At 40.0% G+C, this 27,638-nt stretch overlaps 1 protein-coding gene across 2 annotated transcripts in view; it reads right to left on the bottom strand.

Moving 5' to 3' along the window:
- LOC127847432 (presequence protease, mitochondrial-like) overlaps positions 1–27,638 on the bottom strand; it is a 93,131-nt gene that overhangs the window by 37,154 nt on the left and 28,339 nt on the right. For both annotated transcript variants that reach the window (XR_008033963.1, XM_052379337.1), the window contains exons 11-14: positions 16,675–16,788; positions 14,450–14,546; positions 5,623–5,757; positions 3,534–3,672 (exon numbers count right to left, since the gene is read on the bottom strand). Coding sequence is in view for 1 of the 2 variants with exons in the window: in XM_052379337.1 (XP_052235297.1) it covers positions 3,534–3,672; positions 5,623–5,757; positions 14,450–14,546; positions 16,675–16,788 (485 nt within the window). In the remaining variant the exon portion in view is untranslated. The remainder of the gene's footprint in view (positions 1–3,533; positions 3,673–5,622; positions 5,758–14,449; positions 14,547–16,674; positions 16,789–27,638) is intronic.

The raw sequence follows: 27,638 nt of genomic DNA, 5'->3' as shown, positions 1-27,638 counted from the left end.
ATGTTCTCCTATAACTCACCAAGCCTGACTACTCTCTCATGTTCTCTTATAACTCACCAAGCCTGACTACTCTTTCATGTTCTCCTATAACCCACCAAGCCTTACTACTCTCTCATGTTCTCCTATAACTCACCTAGCCTGACTACTCTCTCAGGTTTTCCTATAACTCACCTAGCCAGACTACTCTCTCATGTTCTTCTATGACTAAACTAGTCCGACTACTCTCTTATGTTCTCCTATGACCCACCTAACCTGACTACTCTCTCCTGTTCTCCTATGACCCACCTAGCCTGACTTCTTTCTGAAGTTCTCCTTTGACTCACCTAGCCTGATAATCCTCTGTCTCTCCCAGCCGACTAACCTAGCCTGACAATCCTCTGTCTCTCTGTCTCTCCCAGCTGACTCACCTAGCCTGACAATCCTCTGTCTCTCTGCCTCTCCCAGCTGACTCACCTAGCCTGACAATCCTCTGTCTCTCTGCCTCTCCCAGCTGACTCACCTAGCCTGACAATCCTCTGTCTCTCCCAGCTGACTCACCTAGCCTGACAATCCTCTGTCTCTCTGTCTCTCTCAGCTGACTCACCTAGCCTGACAATCCTCCGTCTCTCTGCCTCTCCCAGCTGACTCACCTAGCTGGACAATCCTCTGCCCCTATGTCTCTCCCTGTTGACTCACCTAGCCTGACAATCCTTTGCCTCTCCCAGCTTACTCACCTAGCCTGAAAATCCTCTGCCTCTCCCTGCTGACTTACCTAGCCTGACAATCCTTTGTCTCTCCCAGCTGACTCACCTAGCCGGACAATCCTCTGCCTCTCTGTCTCTCCCAGCTGACTCACCTAGCCTGACAATCCTCTGCCTCTCTCAGCTGACTCACCTAGCCTGACAATCCTCTGCCTCTCTGTTTCTCCCAGCTGACTCACCTAGCCAGACAATCCTCTGCCTCTCTGTCTCTTCCAGCTGATTCACCTAGCCTGACAATCCTTTGCCTCTCTGCCTCTCCCTGCTGACTCAGTTAGCCTGACAATCCTTTGCCTCTCTGCCTCTCCCTGCTGACTTACCTAGCTGGACAATCCTCTGCCCCTCTTTCTCTCCCTGCTGACTCACCTAGCCTGACAATCCTCTGCCTCTCTGCCTCTCCCTGCTGACTCACCTAGCCTGACAATCCTCTGTCTCTCCCAGCTGACTTACCTAGCCTGATAATCCTCTGTCTCTCCCTGCTGACTCACCTAGCCTGACAATCCTCTGTCTCTCCCAGCTGACTCACCTAGCCTGATAATCCTCTGTCTCTCCCTGCTGACTAACCTAGCCTGACAATCCTCTGCCTCTCTGTCTCTCCCTGCTGACTCACCTAGCCTGACAATCCTCTGTCCCTCTGTCTCTCCCTGCTGAATCACCTAGCCTGACAATCCTTTGCCTCTTCCAGCTGACTCACCAAGCCTGACAATCCTCTGCCTCTCCCAGCTGACTCACCTAGCCTGACAATCCTCTGTCTCTCCCAGCTGACTCAGCTAGCCTGACAATCCTCTGCCTCTCTGTCTCTCCCAGCTGACTCACCTAGCCTGACAATCCTCTGCCTCTCTGCCTCTCCCTGCTGACTCACCTAGCCTGACAATCATCTGTCTCTCTGCCTCTCCCAGCTGACTCACCTAGCCTGATAATCCTCTGCCTCTCCCAGCTGACTCACCTAGCCTGACAATCCTCTGCCTCTCTGTCTCTCCCTGCTGACTCACCTAGCCTGACAATCCTCTGTCCCTCTGTCTCTCCCTGCTGACTAACCTAGCCTGACAATCCTTTGTCGCTCCCTGCTGACTCACCTAGCCTGACAATCCTCTGTCTCTCTGCCTCTCCTAGCTGACTCACCTAGCCTGACAATCCTCTGTGTCTCTGCCTCTCCCAGCTGACTCACCTAGCCTGACAATCCTCTGCCTCTCCCAGCTGACTCACCTAGCCGGACAATCCTCTGCCTCTCCGTCTCTCCCAGCTGACTCACCTAGCCTGACAATCCTCTGCCTCTCTGTCTCTCCCTGCTGACTCACCTAGCCTGACAATTCTCTGCCTCTCTGTCTCTCCCATCTGACTCACCTAGCCTGACAATCCTTTGCCTCTCTGCCTCTTCCTGCTGACTCAGTTAGCCTGACAATCCTTTGCCTCTCTGCCTCTCCCTGCTGACTTACCTAGCTGGACAATCCTCTCCCCCTCTGTCTCTCCCTGCTGACTCACCTAGCCTGACAATCCTCTGCCTCTCTGCCTCTCCCTGCTGACTCACCTAGCCTGACAATCCTCTGTCTCTCCCAGCTGACTTACCTAGCCTGATAATCCTCTGTCTCTCTGTCTCTCCCAGCTGACTCGCCTAGCCTGACAATCCTCTGTCCCTCTGTCTCTCCCTGCTGACTTACCTAGACTGATAATCCTCTGTCTCTCCCTGCTGACTCACCTAGCCTGACAATCCTCTGCCTCTCCCTGCTGACTCACCTAGCCTGACAATCCTCTGTCTCTCCCAGCTGACTCACCTAGCCTGATAATCCTCTGTCTCTCCCTGCTGACTAACCTAGCCTGACAATCCTCTGCCTCTCTGTCTCTCCCTGCTGACTCACCTAGCCTGACAATCCTCTGTCCCTCTGTCTCTCCCTGCTGACTCCCCTAGCCTGACAATCCTTTGCCTCTCCCAGCTGACTCACCTAGCCTGACAATCCTCTGCCTCTCCCAGCTGACTCTCCTAGCCTGACAATCCTCTGCCTCTCTGTCTCTCCCTGCTGACTTACTTAGCCTGACAATCCTCTGTCCCTCTGTCTCTCCCAGCTGACTCACCTAGCCTGACAATCCTTTGTCTCTCCCTGCTGACTCACCTAGCCTGATAATCCTCTGCCTCTCCCAGCAGACTCACCTAGCCTGACAATCCTCTGTCTCTCCCAGCTGACTCACATAGCCTGACAATCATCTGCCTCTCTGTCTCTCCCTGCTGACTCACCTAGCCTGACAATCCTCTGGCTCTCTGTCTCTCCCTGCTGACTAACCTAGCCTGACAATCCTCTGCCTCTCTGTCTCTCCCTGCTGACTCACCTAGCCTGACAATCCTCTGCCTCTCTGTCTCTCCCTGCTGACTCACCTAGCCTGACAATCCTCTGCCTCTCTGCCTCTCCCAGCTGACTCACCTAGCCTGACAATCCTCTGCCTCTCTGTCTCTCCCAGCTGACTCACCTAGCCGGACAATCCTCTGCCCCTCTGTCTCTTCCAGCTGACTCACCTAGCCTGACAATCCTTTGTCTCTCCCTGCTGACTCACCTAGCCTGACAATCCTTTGCCTCTCCCAGCTGACTCACCTAGCCTGACAATCCTCTGCCTCTCCCAGCTGACTCACCTAGCCTGACAATCCTCTGCCTCTCTGTCTCTCCCAGCTGACTCACCTAGCCTGACAATCCTCTGCCTCTCTGTCTCTCCCAGCTTACTCACCTAGCCTGACAATCCTCTGTGTCTCTGCCTCTCCCTGCTGACTCACCTAGCCTGACAATCCTCTGTCTCTCCCAGCTGACTCACCTAGCCTGACAATCCTCTGCCTCTCTGCCTCTCCCAGGTGACTCACACAGCTCTGCAGTTTCTGCGCCTCCTGCTCCTGGCGAATCATGCCATATTTGTCATCTGGCTTCATAATCACGGTTAGGCAGTGGCGATTGTCCTGCACAACCAAAACACTTGGTTAACAATGAAAGTCTTCTTGAAATTAAAGAAAAATTACCAGTTAACAGTAAAGTATGTAAACCGTGATATTAACATATTTACTACTACAAACATTTCACATACTGTATGGACCTCTTAAAATTATACAAAATAAAGAGCTATACATTCTGTATGAAAACTGTAAAATGCCAACTGAAGATTAAACAAGATTTGTTTGTGAAACACTATGTCACATTGACCTTGAAGGATGACCTTGACCTTTCACCACTCAAAATGTGCAGCTCCATGAGATACACATGCATGCCAAATATCCAGTTGCTATCTTCAATATTGCAAAAGTTATGGCCAATGTTAAAGTTTAACGCAAACAAAACAACAAACAAACAGACAATCAGACAGGGCAAAAACAATATGTCCTCCAGTATAGACTGGGGGACATAACAAGAGCTGTCAGAGGACAGCGTGCTCAACTATTTGAGTGCTTGACAGTATAACGTAAGCCATCATGGAGAGGGGGGTATAATGTGGGTGTGTGGTCATTTAAAAGATGATCTTTCCAAAAAAAAAAAAATTTTTTTTGGGGGGGGGGAATTCTGGGGTGGGGCGTGGGGGATGGTTTGGGTGGAGTTCATTGTGGTTTGTCAGGTAAGTGTTGTTTTGTCAAAGAATGAATCCAATGTGATCATAAATAAAGAAGTTATGGCAATTTACGCAACATTTATTAATTTGACCTTGAGAGTCAAGGTCATTCAAAGGTCAAGGTCAAACTCAACTTGCCAGGAACAGTTACATCATGATAGCAAGAAAGTATTTGAAGTTTGAAATCAATAGCCTTGATACTTTAGAAGTAAAGTGGATCTAAACACAAAATTTAACAAAATATTCAGTTACAAAGACAAAAAAGGGCCATAATTCCGTTAGAAAGCCAACCAGAGTTACGCAACTTGCCCTGTACAGTCCCCTTATGATAGTTAGCGAGTTTCCCAAGTCTAAAAAGCAATAGCTATGATACTTTAGGAGTAAAATGGACCAAAACACAAAACTTAACCAAATGTTCAATTATATAAGTATAAAAGGGGCCATAATTCTGTCAAAATGCTTGATACAGTTGTCAGCTTTTGTTTTTACATTGGGGTCATGTTGGTTAAGAAGTATGCAAAATATGAAAGCAATATGTCAAAGGACATAGGAAATATTTGAGGTGGTACGCAAACTTTAACATAGATATATCAATAATATGCATATTCTAAGTGAAAAAAGGGCCATAATTCTTACAAAATGCTTGATACAGTTGTCTGCTCTTGTTTATAGGTTGGGGTCATGTTGGTAAACAAGTATGCAAAATATGAAAGAAATATGTCAAGGGACATAGGAAATATTTGGGGTAGTATGCAAACTTTAACATTTGCATGCTAACAGGAACGCCGACGCCTGGGTGAGTAGGAGAGCTCGACTATATATATTTTATATATAATAGTCGAGCTAAAAAGGACAATCAGTCAACAATAAGCCTTAGTTGATTATCAAACTTAAATACTATACCCACAAACTTGATCAGTCAGTTTGGTGAATATCAGATGAAAACTGTTAGACTTACTTTACCGTACATTATGTTTTGTTGCATACTTTGCTAACTATTTAACTCAAATGGTGAAGATCTAAATATTAATACACATTAGTAAGGTTGAAGTTAAGTCTCAACCACCTCTTTACTTGCACTGGATTAATATCAGTTCGGTCTTATCCGTTTCTAAGATACATGGACCATATGTGTCAGTCAGTGGTTTTATGACTTAAAAATTCAGGCTTCATGATCATAGCTGCCCATTTAAATGGCAAGAGCCTAAAGGCTTAGCAAAAAAACACTTCAATTAAGTAAACAGAGGAAACAGAACTAAACTAGAGTGGCAAAAATGCATATACTTGCAGACAGACCAGACAGTCATACCTTTAAGTATTTCTTGAGTTTCATCTGAAGGTACTGTGGGTCGTTCTGCATGTTCAGTTTGAACCTCTGCATGAGGCTGTTCACCTTGAGGGCCCTGGCTGCATCTCCCCCATGGTTCCATGTACTGGCTATAGACTGAAACAGTCAGTGGGACATGTATATGACATCTCAACCATGGTTCCATGTACTGGCTATAGACTGAAACAGTCAGTGGGACATGTATATGACATCTCCACAATGGTTCCTTGTACTAGCAATAGACTGAAACAGTAAGTGGGACATGTATATGACATCTCCACAATGGTTCCAGGTATTGGCTATAGACTGAAACAGTCAGTGGGACATGTATATGACATTTCCACAATGGTTCCATGTACTGGCTATAGACTGAAACAGTCAGTGGGACATGTATATGAAATCTCCACCTTGGTTCCTGGTACTGGCTATAGACTGAAACAGTCAGTGGGACATGTATATGACATCTCCACCATGGTTCCATAAACTGGCTATAGACTGAAACAGTCAGTGGGACATGTATATGACATCTCCACAATGGTTCCATGTACTGGCAATAGACTGAAACAGTAAGTGGGACATGTATATGACATCTCCACAATGGTTCCAGGTACTGGCTATAGACTGAAACAGTCAGTGGGACATGTATATGACATCTCCACCTTGGTTCCATGTACTGGCTATAGACTGAAACAGTCAGTGGGACATGTTTATGACATCTCCACCATGGTTCCAGGTACTGGCTATAGACTGATACACTCAGTGGGACATGTATATGACATCTCCACTGTGGTTCCAATTACTGGCAATAGACTGAAACAGTCAGTAGGACATGTACATGACATCTCCACTATGGTTCCAGGTACTGGATATAGATTGAAACAGTCAGTGGGACATGTATATGACATCTCCACTGTGGTTCCATGTACTGGATATAGACTGAAAAAGTCAGTGGGACATGTATATGACATCTCAGCCATGGTTCCAGGTACTGGCTACAGACTGAAACAGTATGTGGGATATGTATATGACATCTCCACCATGGTTCCATGTACTGGCTATAGACTGAAACAGTCAGTGGGACATGTATATGGCATCTTCAATGTGGTTCCAGGTACTGGCTATAGACTGAAACAGTTAGTAGGACATGCATATGACATCTCCACCATGGTTGCATGTACTGGCTATAGAATGAAACAGTCAGTGGGACATGTACATGACATCTCCACCATGGTTTCAGGTACTGTCTATAGACTGAAACAGTCAGTGGGACATGTATATGACATCTCCACTGTGGTTCCAGGTATTGGCTATAGACTGAAACAGTCAGTGAGATATGTATATGACATCTCCACTGTGGTTCCAGGTACTGGCTATAAACTGAAACAGTCAGTAGGACATGTACATGACATCTCCACCATGGTTCTAGGCACTGGCTATATACTGAAACACTCAGTGTGACATGTATAAGACATCGCCACAATGGTTCCAGGTACTGGCTATAGACTGAAACAGTCAGTAGGGCATGTATATGACATCTCCACTGTGGTTTCAGGTACTGGCTATAGACTGAAACAGTCAGTGGGACATGTATATGACATCTCCACCTTGGTTCTAGGAACTGGCTATATACTGAAACAGTCAGTGGGATATGTATATGACATCTCCACCATGGTTTCAGGTACTGTCTATAGACTGAAACAGTCAGTGGGACATGTATATGACATCTCCATTGTGGTTCCAGGTACTGGCTATGAAATAAAACAGTCAGTGAGACATGTATATGACATCTCCATTGTCATTCCAGGTAATTGTTATAGATTGAAACAGTCAGTAGGACATGTATATGACATCTCCACTATGGTTCCATGTACTGGCTATAGACTGAAACAGTCAGTGGGGCATGTATATAACATCTCCACTGTGGTTCCAGGTACTGGCTATAGACTGAAACATACAGTGGGACATGTATATGACATCTCCACCTTGGTTCTAGGAACTGGCTATATACTGAAACAGTCAGTGGGACATGTATATGACATCTCCACCATGGTTTCAGGTACTGTCTATAGACCGAAACAGTCAGTGGGGCATGTATATGACATCTCCACTGTGGTTCCATGTACTGGCTATAGACTGAAACAGTCAGTGAGACATGTATATGACATCTCCACTATGGTTCCAGGTACTGGCTATAAACTGAAACAGTCAGTAGGACATGTACATGACATTTCCACCATGGTTCTAGGCACTGGCAATAGACTGAAACACTCAGTGGGACATGTATATGACATCTCCACTATGGTTCCAGGTACTGGCTATAGACTGAAACAGTCAGTGGGACATGTATATGACATCTCCACCATGGTTCCAGGTACTGGGTATAGACTGAAACAGTCAGTGGGACATGTATATGACATCTCCACTATGGTTCCAGGTATTGGCTATAGACTGAAACAGTCAGTGGGACATGTAAATGACATCACCACCATGGTTCCTGGTACTGGCTATAGACTGAAACAGTCAGTGGGACATGTACATTATATCTCCACTTTGGTTCCATGTACTGGCTATAGACTGAAACAGTCATTGGGACATGTATATGACATCTCCACTGTGGTTCCATGTACTGGCTATACACTGAAACAGTCAGTGGTACATGTACATGACATCTCCACCATGGTTCCAGGTACTGGATATAGACTGAAAAACTCAGTGGTACATGTATATGACATCTCCACTGTGTTTCCAGGTACTGGCTATAGACTAAAACACTCAGTGGGACATGCATATGACATCTCCACTATGGTTCCAGGTACTGGCTATAGACTAAAACACTCAGTGGTACATGTATATGACATCTCCACTATGGTTCCAGGTACTGGCTATAGACTAAAACACTCAGTGGGACATGCATATGACATCTCCACTATGGTTCCAGGTACTGGCTATAGACTGAAACAGTCAGTGGAACATGCATATGACATCTCCACTGTGGTTCCAGGTACTGGCTATAGACTGAAACAGTCAGTGGGACATGTATATGACATCTCCACTATGGTTCCAGGTACTGGCTATAGACTGAAACACTCAGTGGGACATGCATATGACATCTCCACTATGGTTCCAGGTACTGGCTATAGACTGAAACACTCAGTGGGACATGTATATGACATCTCCACTATGGTTCCAGGTACTGGCTATAGACTGAAACAGTCAGTGGAACATGCATATGACATCTCCACTATGGTTCCAGGTACTGGCTATAGACTGAAACACTCAGTGGGACATGCATATGACATCTCCACTGTGGTTCCAGGTACTGGCTATAGACTGAAACAGTCAGTGGAACATGCATATGACATCTCCACTATGGTTCCAGGTACTGGTTATAGACTGAAACAGTCAGTGGGACATGAATGTGACATCTCGACTGTGGTTCCAGGTACTGGCTATAGACTGAAACAGTCAGTGGGACATGTATATGACATCTCCACTATGGTTCAGGTACTGGCTATATACTGAAACACTCAGTGGGACATGTATATGACATCTCCACCATGGTTCCAGGTAATGGTAATGGACTGAAACAGTCAGTGGGACATGTATATGACATCTCGACTGTGGTTCCAGGTATTGGCTATAGACTGGAACAGTCAGTGGGACATGTATATGACATCTCCACCATGGTTCCTGGTACTGGCTATGGACTGAAACAGTTAGTGGTTCATGTATATGACAACTCCACTGTGGTTCCAGGTACTGGCTATAGACTCAAACAGTCAGTGAGACATTTATATGACATCTCCACCTTGGTTCCAGGTACTGTCTATATACTGAAACAGTCAGTGAGACATGTATATGACATCTCCACTATGGTTCCAGGTACTGGCTTTAGATTGAAACAGTCAGTGAGACATGTCTATGACATCTCCACTTTGGTTCCAGGTACTGCCTATAGACTGAAACATTCAGTGGGACATGAATATGACATCTTCACCATGGTTCCATGTACTGGCTATAGACTGAACCAGTATGTAGGACATGTATATGACATCTCCACTATGGTTCCAGGTATTGGCTATAGACTGCAACAGTCAGTGGGACATGTATATGACATTTCCACTTTGGTTTCAGGTACTGTCTATAGACTGAAACAGTCATTGGAATATGTATATGACATCTCAACTGTGGTTCCAGGTACTGTCTATAGACTGAAACAGTCAGTGAGACATGTATATGACATCTCCACCTTGGTTCCAGGTACTGGTTATAGACTGAAACACCCAGTGGGACATGTATATGGCATCTCCACCATGGTTCCATGTACTGGCTTTAGACTGAAACTGTCAGTCGGACATGTATATGACATCTTCACCATGGTTTCAGGTACTGTCTATAGACTGAAACAGTCAGTGAGACATGTATATGACATCTCCACCTTGGCTCCAGGTACTAGCTTTAGACTTAAACAGTCAGTGAGACATGTATATGACATCCCCACCTTGGTTCCAGGTACTGGCTATAGACTTTAACAGTCAGTGAGACATGTATATGACATCTCCACCTTGGTTCCAGGTACTGGCTATAGACTGAAACAGTCAGTGGGACATATATATGACATCTTCACTATGGTTCCATGTACTGTCTATAGACTGAAACACTCAGTGGGACATGTATATGACATCTCCACCATGGTTCCATGTACTGGCTATAGACTGAAACAGTCAGTGAGACATGTATATGACATCTCCACCTTGGTTCCAGGTACTGGCTATAGACTCAAACAGTCAGTGAGACATGTATATGACATCTCAACCTTGGGTCCAGGTACTGGCTATATACTGAAACAGTCAGTGAGACATGTATATGACATCTTCACTATGGTTCCAGGTACTGTCTATAGACTGAAACACTCAGTGGGACATGTATATGACATCTCCACCATGGTTCCATGTACTGGCTATAGACTGAAACAGTCGGTGAGACATGTATATGACATCTCCACCTTGGTTCCAGGTACTGGCTATAGACTGAAACAGTCAGTGGGACATATATATGACATCTTAACTATGGTTCCATGTACTGTCTATAGACTGAAACACTCAGTGGGACATGTATATGACATCTCCACCATGGTTCCATGTACTGGCTATAGACTGAAACAGTCAGTGAGACATGTATATGACATCTCCACCTTGGTTCCAGGTACTGGCTATAGACTCAAACAGTCAGTGAGACATGTATATGACATCTCCACCTTGGATCTAGGTACTGGCTATATACTGAAACAGTCAGTGGGACATGTATATGACATCTTCACTATGGTTCCAGGTACTGTGTATAGACTGAAACACTTAGCGGGACATGTATATGACATCTCCACCATGGTTCCATGTACTGGCTATAGACTGAAACAGTCGGTGAGACATGTATATGACATCTCCACCTTGGTTCCAGGTACTGGCTATAGACTGAAACAGTCAGTGGGACATATATATGACATCTCCACTATGGTTCCAGGTACTGGATATAGACTGAAACACTCAGTGGGACATGTATATGACATCTCCACCATGGTTCCTGGTACTGGCTATAGACTGAAACAGTCAGTGAGACATGTATATGACATCTCCACCTTGGTTCCAGGTACTGGCCAGTGATTCATTTTGCAGTGCGTCCCGCGTGCCAGACGCATGTTTTTTTTCTGGGGACGCTTCATTCTCAAACATGTGCGTTCTCGGGACGCATTGTTTAAAACTCCGATTTTCAACATCGTCAAAGTTGTACATGATACCGAGTACGATTCGTGGATATAAGCAAAACATGTGTCAACACCATTTTTAAAAGAAAAACGGAAATCGCATTACTACATTGGGAATGTAGTATGCGTATTTTGATTGGTTGAAATATATCAATTATCCAATCAGTTACGGCTTTTTATTAAAAATTCATTGGACGATTAATTGGCTGTCCCGGATGGTAAACAAAGAAAATGCGACACAAAAAGGTTTTCGAAATTGATCTTCAACAATTTAAACTCGCTGTGTAATTTATCGATAACGCAGCCTCGATGTCAACCATGTGGTTAAAATATGAAGAATAAACGGTGGAAAACACAGTTTGAGTTCGTCTGTTGTGAGCGCAGACAGTTATTATTTATATAGTAAAGCAATGTTATTATACTTTTCTGGATTAATTGAGCAGTGTTGTTTTTTATAAAGTGACAATTAAAATTTGCAAGTTCTGAAATAAATAGCATCTTTTATTTTTATACGGTACATACGTAATAGTGATACAGATTGTACAGTATTCCGTCATTTGTTACGTAGAATGTAAGTACATATAACAAAACAGACATCTGCTGTTTATACTACAGGATGTGAGAGGGGTTTTTCTATACAAAATAAGGTCTTGACCAAATTCAGGAACAGGTTAACTGTAGGGAAACAAGACAAACTCATGAGAAGTTGTGCAATTTTGCCCAGAATGAATTTGTGGAAAAAGTTCTCCCTGTTTGGAGAAAAAACAAGGCGAGAAGGCTATACACCTTAAATACAGTATGAGTGTTGTTACACTAAATCTGTATTGAAGTTGTGAACCTTTTGATCAAAGGAGAAATTGTATTTTGTCACACTGTTTGAAAGGGCTAATTTTGACCAAAAAAATATAAACACTAGTCATCCAATTTGTTAAAAGTCTAGTCAGTCCAAATTGTTAAAGACGTTAAAAGTTCATTGTTTAAGATGTTATCTGTTTCACTGTTTGTTATTAAAATGAAAACAAATAAAGATTTTACTTGCTATAAAACTATTTCTGTATTTAGTTGTGAAATTGCATAAAAGAGCCCCTGGCTAAGGTGCATCATGTTAAGTAGATTATTTGTAACGAATTTACAAAGACACAATCTGGGACCCATTGTTTTCAGTTTGGACCCATTGTTTCAAAATGTGCGAGTCCCAGGGACTCATTGATGTAGATTTCAAAATGAATCACTGCTGGCTATAGACTGAAACAGTCAGTGAGACATGTATATGACATCTCCACTATGGTTCCATGTACTGGCTATAGACTGAAACAGTCAGTGAGACATGTATATGACATCTCCACCTTGGTTCCAGTTACTGGCTATAGACTGAAACACTCAGTGGGACATGTATATGACATCTCCACTATGGTTCCAGGTACTGGCTATAGACTGAAACACTCAGTGGGACATGTATATGACATCTCCACCTTGGTTCCAGGTACTGGCTATAGACTGAAACAGTCAGTGGGACATGTATATGACATCTCCACTATGGTTCCATGTACTGGCTATAGACTGAAACAGTCAGTGAGACATGTATATGACATCTCCACCTTGGTTCCAGGTACTGGCTATAGACTGAAACAGTCAGTGAGACATGTATATGACATCTCCACCTTGGAACCAGGTACTGGCTATATACTGAAACAGTCAGTGGGACATGTATATGACATCTCCACTATGGTTCCAGGTACTGGCTATAGACTGAAACAGTCAGTGGGACATGTATATGACATCTCCACTGTGGTTCCAGGTACTGGCTATAGACTGAAAGAGTCAGTGGAATATGTATATGACATCTCCACTGTGGTTCCAGGTACTGGGTATAGACTGAAAGAGTCAGTGGAATATGTACATGACATCTCCACTGTGTTTCCAGGTACTGGCTATAGACTGAAACAGTCAGTGGGACATGTATATGACACCTCCACCTTGGTTCCAGGTACTGGCTATAGACTGAAACAGTAAGTAGGACATTCATACTAGGTGACACATAATTAGACATATACCATATATGGTCGTCAAACTGACAGGTTTTTTATTGAAAAGCCTTTAAATAGCAGTTGTATGCTTTACAATGCACACTCAAATTAATCAATATAATTGACGATTTGAGGAAACAGTGTATGATGCACTTATAAGTGGCATTATATTATGCACTTCAAAACTTATATGAAATAAAGATATAATGCACTTCACAACTTATATGAAATAAAGATATAATTGTTCTATATGAAATAAAGATATAAATGTTCTATATGAAATAAAGATATGTGTTCTATATGAAATTAAGATATAAGTGTTTTGTGTGCTACAATGCATTAAAAACTCCCACTCTTTATATGCAGATAAGCTAAGATAGTACATGTCAGCACAATTTAAGCACCTTTTCTAGAGCAACTAAAGGTAAACACAACCCAACACTTGCAATTTCATGTAAAATAATTTGTTCTATGGCCATTTGTATTTACCAGATTTGAACAGTAATGTTCTGATAGGCATCTTCAATATTCATATCTTAAATGGATTTCATCAAATATAATTATCAGTTTTCGAATGTTGATTTTTTCATTCAATCAAACATGGAAATATTTGCATGTTAAATATTGCCTAACTGTACTTAGAACTTTTGCCATAGGAATAACTCATTAGTTTTAATTAAAGTACCAAATATTCGTAATATAATAAACCAATTGTGCTTTCAAATTGACTAATAATTAACATTAATAAAATATTGCTAGTTCCACTTTCAATCAACTGAAATATACAAACTAGTTGATCAATTTGAGCAAAATTTCTAAGACATTACAACAAAATGTGTAATCAGACTTCTTTTGCTTTGGTCTTGGTACTATTTTTACGAAATGTAAAAGCAATAGCTGTAATTACCAATTTATAGCAATACTTGACTACTAATATCATGTATTACTGGCGAATATATGGTGAATGGCGAAAGAAACCAAGAAGTATGTTGAATATCCAAGTCTGATTCAAACAACGTACCATGATGATGCCGAGTCCAAAGTTACTGGTCTGATGCTTGGTCTGCAGCTCTATACGATGAAGTATGGCATCTATTCTGGACTGCTCAAAACCATCCCTAAAACAACAAACTGTATAAAATGAAGTATGGCATCTATTCTGGACTGCTCAAAACCATCCCTAAAACAACAAACTGTATAAAATGAAGTATGGCATCTATTCTGGGCTGCTCAAAACCATCCCTAAAACAACGAACTGTATAAAATGAAGTATGGCATCTATTCTGGACTGCTCAAAACCATCCCTAAAACAACGAACTGTATAAAATGAAGTATGGCATCTATTCTGGACTGCTCAAAACCATCCCTAAAACAACAAACTGTATAAAATGAAGTATGGCATCTATTCTGGGCTGCTCAAAACCATCCCTAAAACAACGAACTGTATACAATGAAGTATGGCATCTATTCTGGACTGCTCAAAACCATCCCTAAAACAACAAACTGTATAAAATGAAGTATGGCATCTATTCTGGACTGCTCAAAACCATCCCTAAAACAACAAACTGTATAAAATGAAGTATGGCATCTATTCCGGACTGCTCAAAACCATCCCTAAAACAACAAACTGTATAAAATGAAGTATGGCATCTATTCTGGACTGCTCAAAACCATCCCTAAAACAACGAACTGTATACAATGAAGTATGGCATCTATTCTGGACTGCTCAAAACCATCCCTAAAACAACAAACTGTATAAAATGAAGTATGGCATCTATTCTGGGCTGCTCAAAACCATCCCTAAAACAACGAACTGTATAAAATGAAGTATGGCATCTATTCTGGACTGCTCAAAACCATCCCTAAAACAACGAACTGTATAAAATGAAGTATGGCATCTATTCTGGACTGCTCAAAACCATCCCTAAAACAACAAACTGTATAAAATGAAGTATGGCATCTATTCTGGACTGCTCAAAACCATCCCTAAAACAACAAACTGTATAAAATGAAGTATGGCATCTATTCTGGACTGCTCAAAACCATCCCTAAAACAACAAACTGTATAAAATGAAGTATGGCATCTATTCTGGACTGCTCAAAACCATCCCTAAAACAATGAACTGTATAAAATGAAGTATGGCATCTATTCTGGACTGCTCAAAACCATCCCTAAAACAACGAACTGTATAAAATGAAGTATGGCATCTATTCTGGACTGCTCAAAACCATCCCTAAAACAACAAACTGTATAAAATGAAGTATGGCATCTATTCTGGACTGCTCAAAACCATCCCTAAAGCAACAAACTGTATAAAATGAAGTATGGCATCTATTCTGGGCTGCTCAAAAACATCCCTAAAACAACAAACTGTATAAAATGAAGTATGGCATCTATTCTGGACTGCTCAAAACCATCCCTAAAACAACGAACTGTATACAATGAAGTATGGCATCTATTCTGGACTGCTCAAAACCATCCCTAAAACAACAAACTGTATAAAATGAAGTATGGCATCTATTCTGGACTGCTCAAAACCATCCCTAAAACAACAAACTGTATAAAATGAAGTATGGCATCTATTCTGGACTGCTCAAAACCATCCCTAAAACAACAAACTGTATAAAATGAAGTATGGCATCTATTCTGGGCTGCTCAAAACCATCCCTCAAACAACAAACTGTATACAATGAAGTATGGCATCTATTCTGGACTGCTCAAAACCATCCCTAAAACAACGAACTGTATACAATGAAGTATGGCATCTATTCTGGACTGCTCAAAACCATCCCTAAAACAACAAACTGTATAAAATGAAGTATGGCATCTATTCTGGACTGCTCAAAACCATCCCTAAAACAACAAACTGTATAAAATGAAGTATGGCATCTATTCTGGACAGCTCAAAACCATCCCTAAAACAACAAACTGTATAAAATGAAGTATGGCATCTATTCTGGGCTGCTCAAAACCATCCCTAAAACAACAAACTGTATAAAATGAAGTATGGCATCTATTCTGGGCTGCTCAAAACCATCCCTAAAACAACAAACTGTATACAATGAAGTATGGCATCTATTCTGGACTGCTCAAAACCATCCCTAAAACAACGAACTGTATAAAATGAAGTATGGCATCTATTCTGGGCTGCTCAAAACCATCCTCAAAATAACAAACACTATACAATGAAGTATCTTATAAATGATAGTTAAAGAGTGTTCACAGTACTAACATTGAACTCTTACCGTATGACCTTGTCTATGGTTTCAGCAATAATTTTCTTCACCGTGACAACATCTTTCTCATGAATGCCTTGAAGTCCAACAGAGAAAGTGCTCTCCTTCATGTATCCATTGTAGCTGAAAGAAATAGTCAATATGGTATTTCAACTGACACACAATTAAGAAACAACAGAAACATGTGGACACCACATAAAAGCTAGTGTGTGCATCGTCTATGAGGGTATTAGCCAAGGTTGGAAAAAAGTATTAAAGTTTGGTACCATATTATTTAGTTGACCCGATTCAAAAACAAAGAGGTTGGCACAGGACCACAATATAAACATTTGTGAAAATGCATTTGAATAAATTGCAATCAGATTAGAAGAAAATATTGTGTTGAACTTTTATGAAACACATTCTTTTTTAAAGATCAAAGTGGTCTTTTGCACAACAGAGCAGAACCGTTATGAATAATTTTTGAAAAGAACCACCTTAAAAGAAATGTCTGTACCACAAATTTCTATTATTAGCTATGGTGGCCATCTTGTTAAGTACAGTCGAACTATGCGCAAGGAACATTTGTGTATGTTTTCATGAAGATTGGCCAAAAACTTAATAAAATGTGTCAAGTGTATAAAAACAAAGTCTATTTTATATTAAGCAGCCATTTTGAGACATGGTGCAGAACATTTTAAAAATGTTTGGGAAGGAGCACATAATGAAATTGAGAAGATATAAATGGATTTAAAACTGCAATCTGAATTGTTAATGACAGTGACTAGAATCAGCACCAAAATGACATAGACCATTTAAATAGCTCATTTTAAGCAGTTGCAAAACTGAAGTATTAGTAAAATAAATCTTAAAATAGTGACTTTTGCTGATTCACATTGATCACTTAAACAAGAGCTGTCAGAGGACAGAGCGCTCGACTATTCGAGTGCTTGAAAGTATAACGTAAGCCATCATGGGGAAATTGTTCATATTCAATAATTTATTAGACGATCTTTCAAAAATAAAAAAGGAAAAAAAAATTGGGGGGGGGGGGTAGGGGGGGGTAGGGGGGGTAGGGGGGTGAGAGGGGGGGGTATAATGTGGGGTGTGGTAATTTATTAGATGTTTAAAAAAAATTGGGGGGGGGGTTGGGGGTAGGAGGGGTGGGGGGTGAGAGGGGGGTATAATGTGGGGTGTGGTAATTTATTAGATGATGTTTTAAAAATATATATATAAAAAATTGGGGGGGTGGGGGGGGTAGGGGGGGTGGGGGGGAGAGGGGGGTATAATGTGGGGTGGGGTAATTATTAGATGATGTTTTATTTTTTTTGGGGGGGGTGAGGTTGGGGTGGGGGGAACGGATTCTGGTAGGGGCATGGGGTATTGTTTGGGTGGAATCCATTGTGGTATTCAGGTAAGTATTGTTTTGTCAAAGTAATAATAAAATGTGATCATAAATAAAGAAGTTATGGCAATTTAAGCAAAATGTTCAATTATCTAAGTGTAAAAGGGGCCATATTTATGTCAAAATGCTTGATACAGTGGTCTGCTCTTGTTTATAGGTTGGGGTCATGTTGGTAAACAAGTATGCAACATATAAAAGCAATGTGTCAAAGGATATAGGAAATATTTGGGGTAGTACGCAAACTTTAACATAGATTTATCAATAATGTGCATATTCTAAGTATAAAATGGGCAATAATTTTGACAAAATGCTTGATAGAGTTGTCTGCTCTTGTTTATAGGTTGGGGTGATGTTGGTAAACAAGTATGCAAAATATGAAAGCAATATGTCAAGGGACAATGAAAATAATTGGGGTAGTACGAAAACTTTAACATTTGCATGCTAACGGAAACAGAAACGGCACGGAAACGCTGACGCCGGGGTGAGTAGGATAGCTCCACTATATATATTTCATATACATGTATAATAGTCGAGCTAAAAATAGTAATGCTTCTTTTGCTTTGCTCTTGATTTTAATGTTTTCTTTCTATATACATGCATGAAATATCAGTTGTATTCCTTTAATACAGTTACGTTTCAATATAAAGCCTATCACAGCATGTATGCAAAATATAAAAGCAATATGTCAAGGGACAATGAAAATAAATGGGGTAGTACGAAAACTTAAAAATTTGCTGCATATTCTAAGTGGAAAAGGGGCCATAATTATGACAAAATGCTTGATAGAGTTGTCTGCTCTTGTTTATAGGTTGGGGTCATGTTGGTAAACAAGTATGCAAAATATGAAAGCAATATGTGAAGGGAGAAAGAAAATATTTGAGGTAGAACGAAAACTATAACATTTGCACGCAGACGCTAACGCAGACGCCAACACCGGGGTGAGTAGGATAGCTCCGCTATATATATATTTCATATATAATAGTCGAGCTAAAAACAACAAGCAAATTCATTGAATTGATATCCCCCGCCAATATACTTCTGGACACAAAAAGTTGTCTGGACAGATGGACAACGCCAACGTGCATCATCCTCTTATCCATATATATACTCCTACCAAGTTTCAATGACATCCGTCAAAGCATTTCCAAGATATGGCTCCAGACATACAAAAAAAAGCATTTTTTCAAGATACAAAGGGCCATAACTCGGTTATTATCCGATAGCAAACAATGCTATTTGGCGTGCATCATCCTCTTATCCATATATATACTGATACCAAGTTTCAATGAAATCCACCAAAGCACTTCCAAGATATGGCTCCGAACACAAAAAAGCCTTTTTTCAAGATACAAAATGCCATAACTCCATTATTAACAGATGGTGTACAATGCCATTAAGCGTGCATCATCCTCTTATCCATATATATACTCATACCAAGTTTCAATGAAATCTGCCAAAGCACTTCCAAGATATGGCTCCGGACACAAAAGTGCCGGATGGACAGACAGAAAGACGGACGGACGGAAAGACGGACGGACGGAAAGACGGACGGACGGACAACGCCAAAACAATATCCCTCCGCCTATTGCAGGGGATAAAAAAAGCTTCAGACATATACATATTTTGGTTTTGATTGAGAGAAAACAGTGTGCAATACAAAGTACACATGTACAATGATTTTATTATTGAAAAATATGCCTAGATTCTGCAAAGATTATAGCAATAATCTACATAGTTGGAACACCAAAATAAAAATTAATGCTGGGAGGCAACGCCAAGTACAAAAGTCATGTGCAGTGTGACTGCCATACCAACAAACCAAAAGGGTGATTTCAATCTTCCCACACACACTTTAGTCCCATGAACATATACCAGCAGGTATTTCTCCATGCGGTTTAAGCACAGCAGGCCCGCGGTGCTTGGACATCAAAATAAATTTTGCCGCAGCGCTTGTTTTTCCCATCATGTCGCAGCGGCGCTTGAAAATTTCACAAGCGCTTGCAATCTCTGATCAGAATGTTGTCTACATTCGGCAAACGACTTATCAAAACACGCACTCGCTAATCAGCTGCGTGTGCATTAGGGACCTAGATAAGACGTGCGAACGATTTACGGGTCGTTTATGGGGGTCAATTAGGGTGTTAGGCAGTGGACTTCGGAAGAATGGTGAATACTTGGCACCAGGAGAAGCCTCGAAGTACAGTTTTTTAACTAAATAATGCATAGATATATTACGTGTGTATTATTGTGGTAAAACATGTCACTTTTTTTAAACAAGAGGGCCAAGATGGCCCTAGTTCGCTCACCTGAGAGGAGTCGGTTCATTCAATCTTTACCAAACGTCAAACTTGACCTAGATATTGTCCAGACAAACATCCTGGTCAAGTTTTATCATTATTGAACCAAAACTCAGGCATATGGAGTATTTTGTTTTTGTAAGATTTGGCCTGGTGACCTATATTTTGAGTTGACCGCCCTTACCAAACATCAAACTTTGCTTACAAAAATAAATATTATGACCAAGATTCATAAAATCTTAAACAAAATTGTGACCTCTAGAGTGTTTACAAAGATTTTGTATTATATAATAAAAATTTGGACAATCTAAGGGCAATAATTATGGCATTAATTATGTGATATATATAAAACCAATCTTTTCACCAAGTTTTGTGGAGTGAAGAAAACTGCCCCCCCCCCCCCCCCCGGCAGCCATGTTATTCAACTGACCGTAACCATTTTCAAACTCAACTCTCATATCAAGGAAACAAATGTTCTGACCAAATTTCATGAAAATTGGGCCAAAAATGTTACTTCTAGAGTGTTCACATGTTTTCAATATATACATATAGAGAAAAATGCCCCGCCCACTGGCGGCCATGTTTTTTTCACCAATCTGGACCTTTTTTGAACTCGTCCGAGATATCAATAAAACCAATGTTTTGACCAACTTTCATGATGGTTGGGCAAAAATTGTGACTTCTAGAGTGTTTACAAGGTTTCTCTATAGCCAAATAAGGAAAACTGACCCCCCCCCCCCAGCAGCCATGTTATTCAACTGACCGGAACCATTTTCAAACTCAACTCTCATATCAAGGAAACAAACGTTCAGATCAAATTTCATGAAAATTGGGCCAAAAATGTGACTTCTAGAGTGTTCACATGTTTTCACTATATACATATAGAGAAAAATGCCCCGCCCACTGGCGGCCAAGTTTTTTTCACCGATCTGGACCATTTTCAAACTTGTCCAAGATTTCAATAAAACCAATGTTTTGACCAACTTTCATGATGATTGGGCAAAAATTGTGACTTCTAGAGTGTTTACAAGGTTTCTCTATAGCCGAATAAGGAAAACTGCCCCACCCACTGGCGGCCGTGTTTTTCAACGGACCGGAACCACTTTTGAACTCAACCAACATATCATTAAGACAACCATTTTGACAAATTTACATGAAGATTGGGCATGAAATGTGACTTCTACAGTGTTTACAAGTTTTTCTTTTTTTTGACCTAGTGACCTAGTTTTTGACCCGGCACGACCAGTTTCGAACTCGACCAAGATTTCATTGGGACAAAGCTTCTGACCAAGTTTCATTAAGATCGGACAATAAATGTGGCCTCTAGAGTGTTTACAAACAAATGTGGACGGACAGACGGACGGACAGACGACGGACAAAGACCGGTCACAAAAGCTCACCTGAGCAATCAGGTGAGCTAAAAATGCTTGCTGCAATCTTGATGAGGATCTTGTCGTGTCGCCAACGGTATCTCCCGCTCGTAAGTGCTGTTTTGCAAGAAGATAGGATGTGCTCTAGGTTTGCTTGCCTGCCAAATAACTTGCAGATCTTGTCGTGTCGCCAACGGTATCTCCCGCTCGTAAGTGCTGTTTTGCAAGAAGATAGGATGTGCTCTAGGTTTGCTGGCCTGCCAAATAACTTGCAGGTCTTGTCAATGGCTTGCATCCAGTCATATAATTGCTGCCGCAACTCTATTATATGGAACCCCAATGCTGCCTTCTGATGGTACTGGTCTTTATGTTCTGTGCATTTACTAAATTGTATTGTGTAACTACATTTTGTCCTGTAGAAACATCATTTTGTTTTGTACATTTTTCATTTTATGTGCATTTGCATTATCGTTTTGTACTAACGACATTTTGTTAGGTGCATACATCATTTCGTTCTGTGCATTTGTCATTATATTGTGTGCATTTACTAACTAGTTCTGTATTAACGACATTTCATTTAGTGCATTTGTCATAATGTTGTGTGCATTTGTCATTATGTTGTGTGCATTTCTCAAAATGTTGCTTGCATTTGTAATTATGTTGTGTGCATTTGTCATTATGTTGTGTGCATTTGTCATTATATTATGTGCATTTGTCATTATGTTGTGTGCATTTGTCATTATGTTGTGTGCATTTGTCATTATGTTGTGTGCATTTGTTATTATGTTGTGTGCATTTGTCATTATGTTATGTGCATTTGTCATTATGTTGTGTGCATTTGTCATTATGTTGTGTGCATTTGTTATTATGTTGTGTGCATTTTTCATTATGTTGTGTGCATTTGTCATTATGTTGTGCGCATTTGTCGTTGTGTTGCATGCATTTGTCATTATGTTGTGTGCCAACGTCGTTATCATGTTCGGATACATTACACTAGGCAATAAAAGAGATAACATCGGTGCGAAAAAAGGTTACATTCCACAAAGAAACGGCCTGAAAAAAAGTTGCAAAAACAGTCGATTTTGATAATCTGTGCCTATTATCGAGGTCATTAAAGTGAAAGCAATTCATCAAGAAAAAGAAGAAATAGTAAAATATATTACGATGCAATAAATGTATAATACTAATAGGGAATTACTAGATCTATACTGACAAGTGGTATATATTTTACGTTTCTATGAATATATTTAGATAGCTCTAGCGGAAGCTGTAGCTATAACTATAATTATCCTCGGACTTATCTAAATTTGAAAGAAAAAAAAATAAATAAAAATTAATTGACAAACATTTAGGTATGAATCTTTTTGGACTATTAAAATTTTGAATGATTCAACCTAAACTTATAACAATTAATTATTGACATCTGTTATATTTTCTTGTACATTACGTAGATCTAGTAGGTCTATGCTCTTTAATATAAGAATGAATTGTAAATTCTGAGACCGAAATGAACACGTTTATTATGAATTAATTTGTTGGAAATCACTTAAGTTTCATTTCTCGGCCAGTACCTGACAGATATATTCCTTACACTAACTTCCCTACATTCTTCATACAGCATTACGCCTCATTTCGCCACATTACGTAGAAATGTATACATTACTGTATTTAGGTGTACACACCGCATTTTTACGCCCCTGAGAATGACTAGAACAAAACGATGTAACAGATTATGGCAGTATTAGATGCAAACCAGGGATGTAACTTTCATATATTATAATTATTGAAAAAAAACTTCTTAAAATAAAATTTACATTTTCTTCGTAAAATTTATCTTTATTAAAATTGCCTGTTGCTGATGGTTCTGGCGTGCTACTGTGGCTTGTATGACCTGTATCACTACCATCAGTTGCTATTTGTCGCAACCTTAAAGGGGCCTTCCAACAAATTTTGGCATGTATTGAAGCATGTCATTAAATGCTTTTGTTGATAAATGTAAACATCTGACCCAAAAATCTCCAGTAAAAAAGAGAATACAATTTTAAAAAGGAAAAAAAGTAACCTTCAACAGGGCTCGAACCACTGACCCCTGGAGTCCTGGAGTAAAAAGTCTCCCGCCTAGACCACTCGACCATCCATGCTCATGCTAAGAGCCGATGTATTTTTTACCTATATAAGCAATCCTCGTAGTTTCCCAAAATATAACTACAACAACAGAACTTTTAAAATTATTCAATTGTTTCGCGTCGCACGTCGCTTTATAATTTTCAGGTTTTCAAATTGTCAAAAGATGCATATAATGGATATTTAAGAGCATGATAAATGGTCAGTATTACTATTTCCTCAAAAATATCATAACAAAAACCAAAATTTGCGAATCTGAAACAACTTTTTTTAATTTTGTCAATTTACCAATCTGTTGGACGGCCCCTTTAAGCGATCCCCAATGGTCTCCACTCCGATTCTACTAAATTCACAATCAGACATTTCTTTCATTATCTTGAAATCAATCTCTTCGCTTATCAATCTCGGTAAAATGGCGCTAAGGCCAACAGCTCCGAGAGCGCCTTCCAGGTCATAATATACTAAAAAACATTTTGCACATAGAGACCCCCATAACCATACTTTTCTTAAAGGCCATTCTAAGCGGAATCGATTTATGCAATAAAAAAGATATGTTATGTTCAAACCAAGAAAGAACTTGACACGAATCAAAATCTACTGTTTTTGCAACTTTTTTTCGGCCGTTTCTTAGTGGAATTTAACCTTTTTTCACACCTGTGTAATCTCTTTTATTGCCCAGTGTAATGTATCTGAACATGATAACGCGTTGGCACACAACATAATGACAAATGCACACAACACAATGACAAATGCACACAACATAATGACCAATGCACACAACATAATGACAAATGCACACAACATAATGACAAATGCACACAACATTATGACAAATGCACACAACATAATGACAAATGCACACAACATAATGACAAATGCACACAACATAATGACAAATGAACAGAACATAATGACAAATGCACACAACATAATGACAAATGCACACAACATAATGACAAATGCACACAACATAATGACAAACGCACACAACATAATGACAAATGCACACAACATTATGACAAATGCACACAACATAATAACAAATGCACACAACATAATGACAAATGCACACAACATAATGACAAATGCACACAACATAATGACAAATGCACACAACATAATAACAAATGCACACAACATAATGACAAATGCACACAACATAATAACAAATGCACACAACATAATGACAAATGCACACAACATAATGACAAATGCACACAACATAATGACAAATGCACACAACATAATGACAAATGCACACAACATAATGACAAATGCACACAACATAATGACAAATGCACACAACATAATGGCAAATGCACACAACATAATGACAAATGCACACATCATAATGACAAATGCGCACAACATAATGACAAATGCACATAATATAATGAAAAATGCACATAACATAATGACAAATGCACACAACATAATGACAAATGCACACAACATAATGACAAATGCACTCAACATAATGATTGACAAATGCACACAACATAATGACAAATGCACAGAACGAAATGATGTATGCACAAAATGAAATGTCGTTAATACAGAACGAGTTAGTAAATGCACATAACATAATGACAAATGCACAGAACGAAATGTTGTATGCACCTAACAAAATGTCGTTAGTACAAAACGATATTGCAAATGCACATAGCATAATGAAAAATATACATAACAAAATGATGTTTCTACACGACAAAATGTAGATTACACAAAACAACTTAGTAAATGCACAGAACATAAAGGCCAGTGCCATCAAAAGGCAGCATTGGCGTTCCATACTATTTCACTTTCCTTTTCATTGAGAGAGTTTCTAAACCACTTGCCAAGGCTGCTTAGTCACTGTCGGGATGAGTTGTCCGTTGGTTCTGATGAGAAATCAGTCCTGTACCTTTCCTTTCTTCAGAACTAAGCTCCTGGACTTGGCTGGCTTAAACTTCATCCTTGACCATAAGATCAGTTGTTTATGTCTTCCAACATCCATCTTTCTTCTGGAACCGACTTCGATGTTATTGTCATGTCATCCATGAAGGCTCTTGTCGGTTGCTTATATATGTCTAATGATATAAATTGAGGAAAAATAAATAAATAATATAATAAAATGTGTTTTAGTAGCTCCAAAAAAAGTGCAGATTTTGATTTAGAACATTTAAAAAAAAAAAAAAAAATCAACACGCAGAAGGGGGCACGCACCCTTCTGCACCATCCCCCGTCCATAATTTCTTGCCGCTGTTCCCCTAACAAAATCCTGGGGAAATGCCTGACCGGGGTAATTTTTTTAGCATAATGGATTGCAAACAAATTGGATAAAAAATACACTTTACAAGGGAACGCAATACAGATAAACACAACATTGAGATAAACACGAAATGACATAATGAGTATATAGGCATATTCATAAGTCATAAGCTGTTGCTGGATACTGAACACCTACGTACTTGTTAGATACTGAACACCTCGGTACTTAATACCACATCACTTGTTGGATACTTAATACCACATCACTTGTTGGATACTTAATACCACATCACTTGTTGGATACTTGATACCACAGTACTTGTTAGATACTGGATACTGCAGTACTTGTTAGATACTGAAAACCTCAGTACATGATACCACATTACTTGCTGGATACTTGATACCACATTACTTGTTGGATACTCGATACCACAGTACTTGTTGGATACTAGATACCACAGTTCCTGTTGGATACTCGATACCACAGTACTTGTTGAATACTTGATACCACATTACTTGTTGGATACTCGATACTTGATACCACATTACTTGTTGGATACTCGATACCACAGTACTTGTTGGATACTAGATACCACAGTACTTGTTGAATACTTGATACCACACTACTTGTCAGATACTAGATACCACACTACTTGTCAGATACTTGATACCACACTACTTGTCAGATACTGTGAAACCATTTATTTTCGACAGCACAAAATTTCGTCATTTTTATAAAAATGACGATTTCGTCAGCACTTAAATTCGCCGATTTCGGATTTTGAATTTTAAAAAAATGCGCCAGTCAATATCCGATTTGTGTGTAATATATATTCGCGATCAATCGCAGTTGCGAAAAATCGTGGTACGAATGCGGGAACACACTTGAGAATCACTGAAGGAGGTGGGGCCTGTTTGTCACATGCCAATTAACTAGTCTTTTGTTATCAAGGGACAGTTATGGACCCTCTTAATGTATGCCATTCACACGTTCATTGTTATGATTAACGGACAAGTGGGATCGAATAAACGTTAACGAGTGTTTGTTACAATGAAGCCAATTGCCAATTAGTCTTATTCTATTAATTGCCATACTAAAATATTCTTTATTAATTTGTGATAAATACGCATGTTGATCACACATTGTTATCTTTTCATTTGGTTTTTTGTCTTTCATCGGCATTCGCTGCGTGGTGGCTAATATGCAACACCCCTGAAAACACAATGCACCTAATGGGTAATAAAGTTATAAACAATTAGCGCTAATTCATTACCATTCTACATAAACGAAGTCAACGCATTCGATACAGCTGTACTGCACACGCGTTTTAAAGAAGTGTAACGTGTCAGTAAAGTACCTTGTGTAATCTACATCCCTTTGTGTCAAAACCGGATTAATCTTGATTACGAAACAGCAGTGAATGTGTGCATGGATTATGTTGGAATTTAATGCCTCATGTCTACGGTAAAGTTTTAAAATATTGTTCAACTTAGTTTTTGTTTTTGTTCAAACATAGAGCATGATTGTTCGTTAGGATCTTAAATTCG

This window comes from Dreissena polymorpha, chromosome 10 (genome assembly GCF_020536995.1).
Source record: "Dreissena polymorpha isolate Duluth1 chromosome 10, UMN_Dpol_1.0, whole genome shotgun sequence".
In the NCBI taxonomy this organism is placed as follows: Eukaryota; Metazoa; Mollusca; class Bivalvia; order Myida; family Dreissenidae; genus Dreissena; species Dreissena polymorpha.
This window is presented reverse-complemented; position numbering and strand designations above follow the sequence as displayed.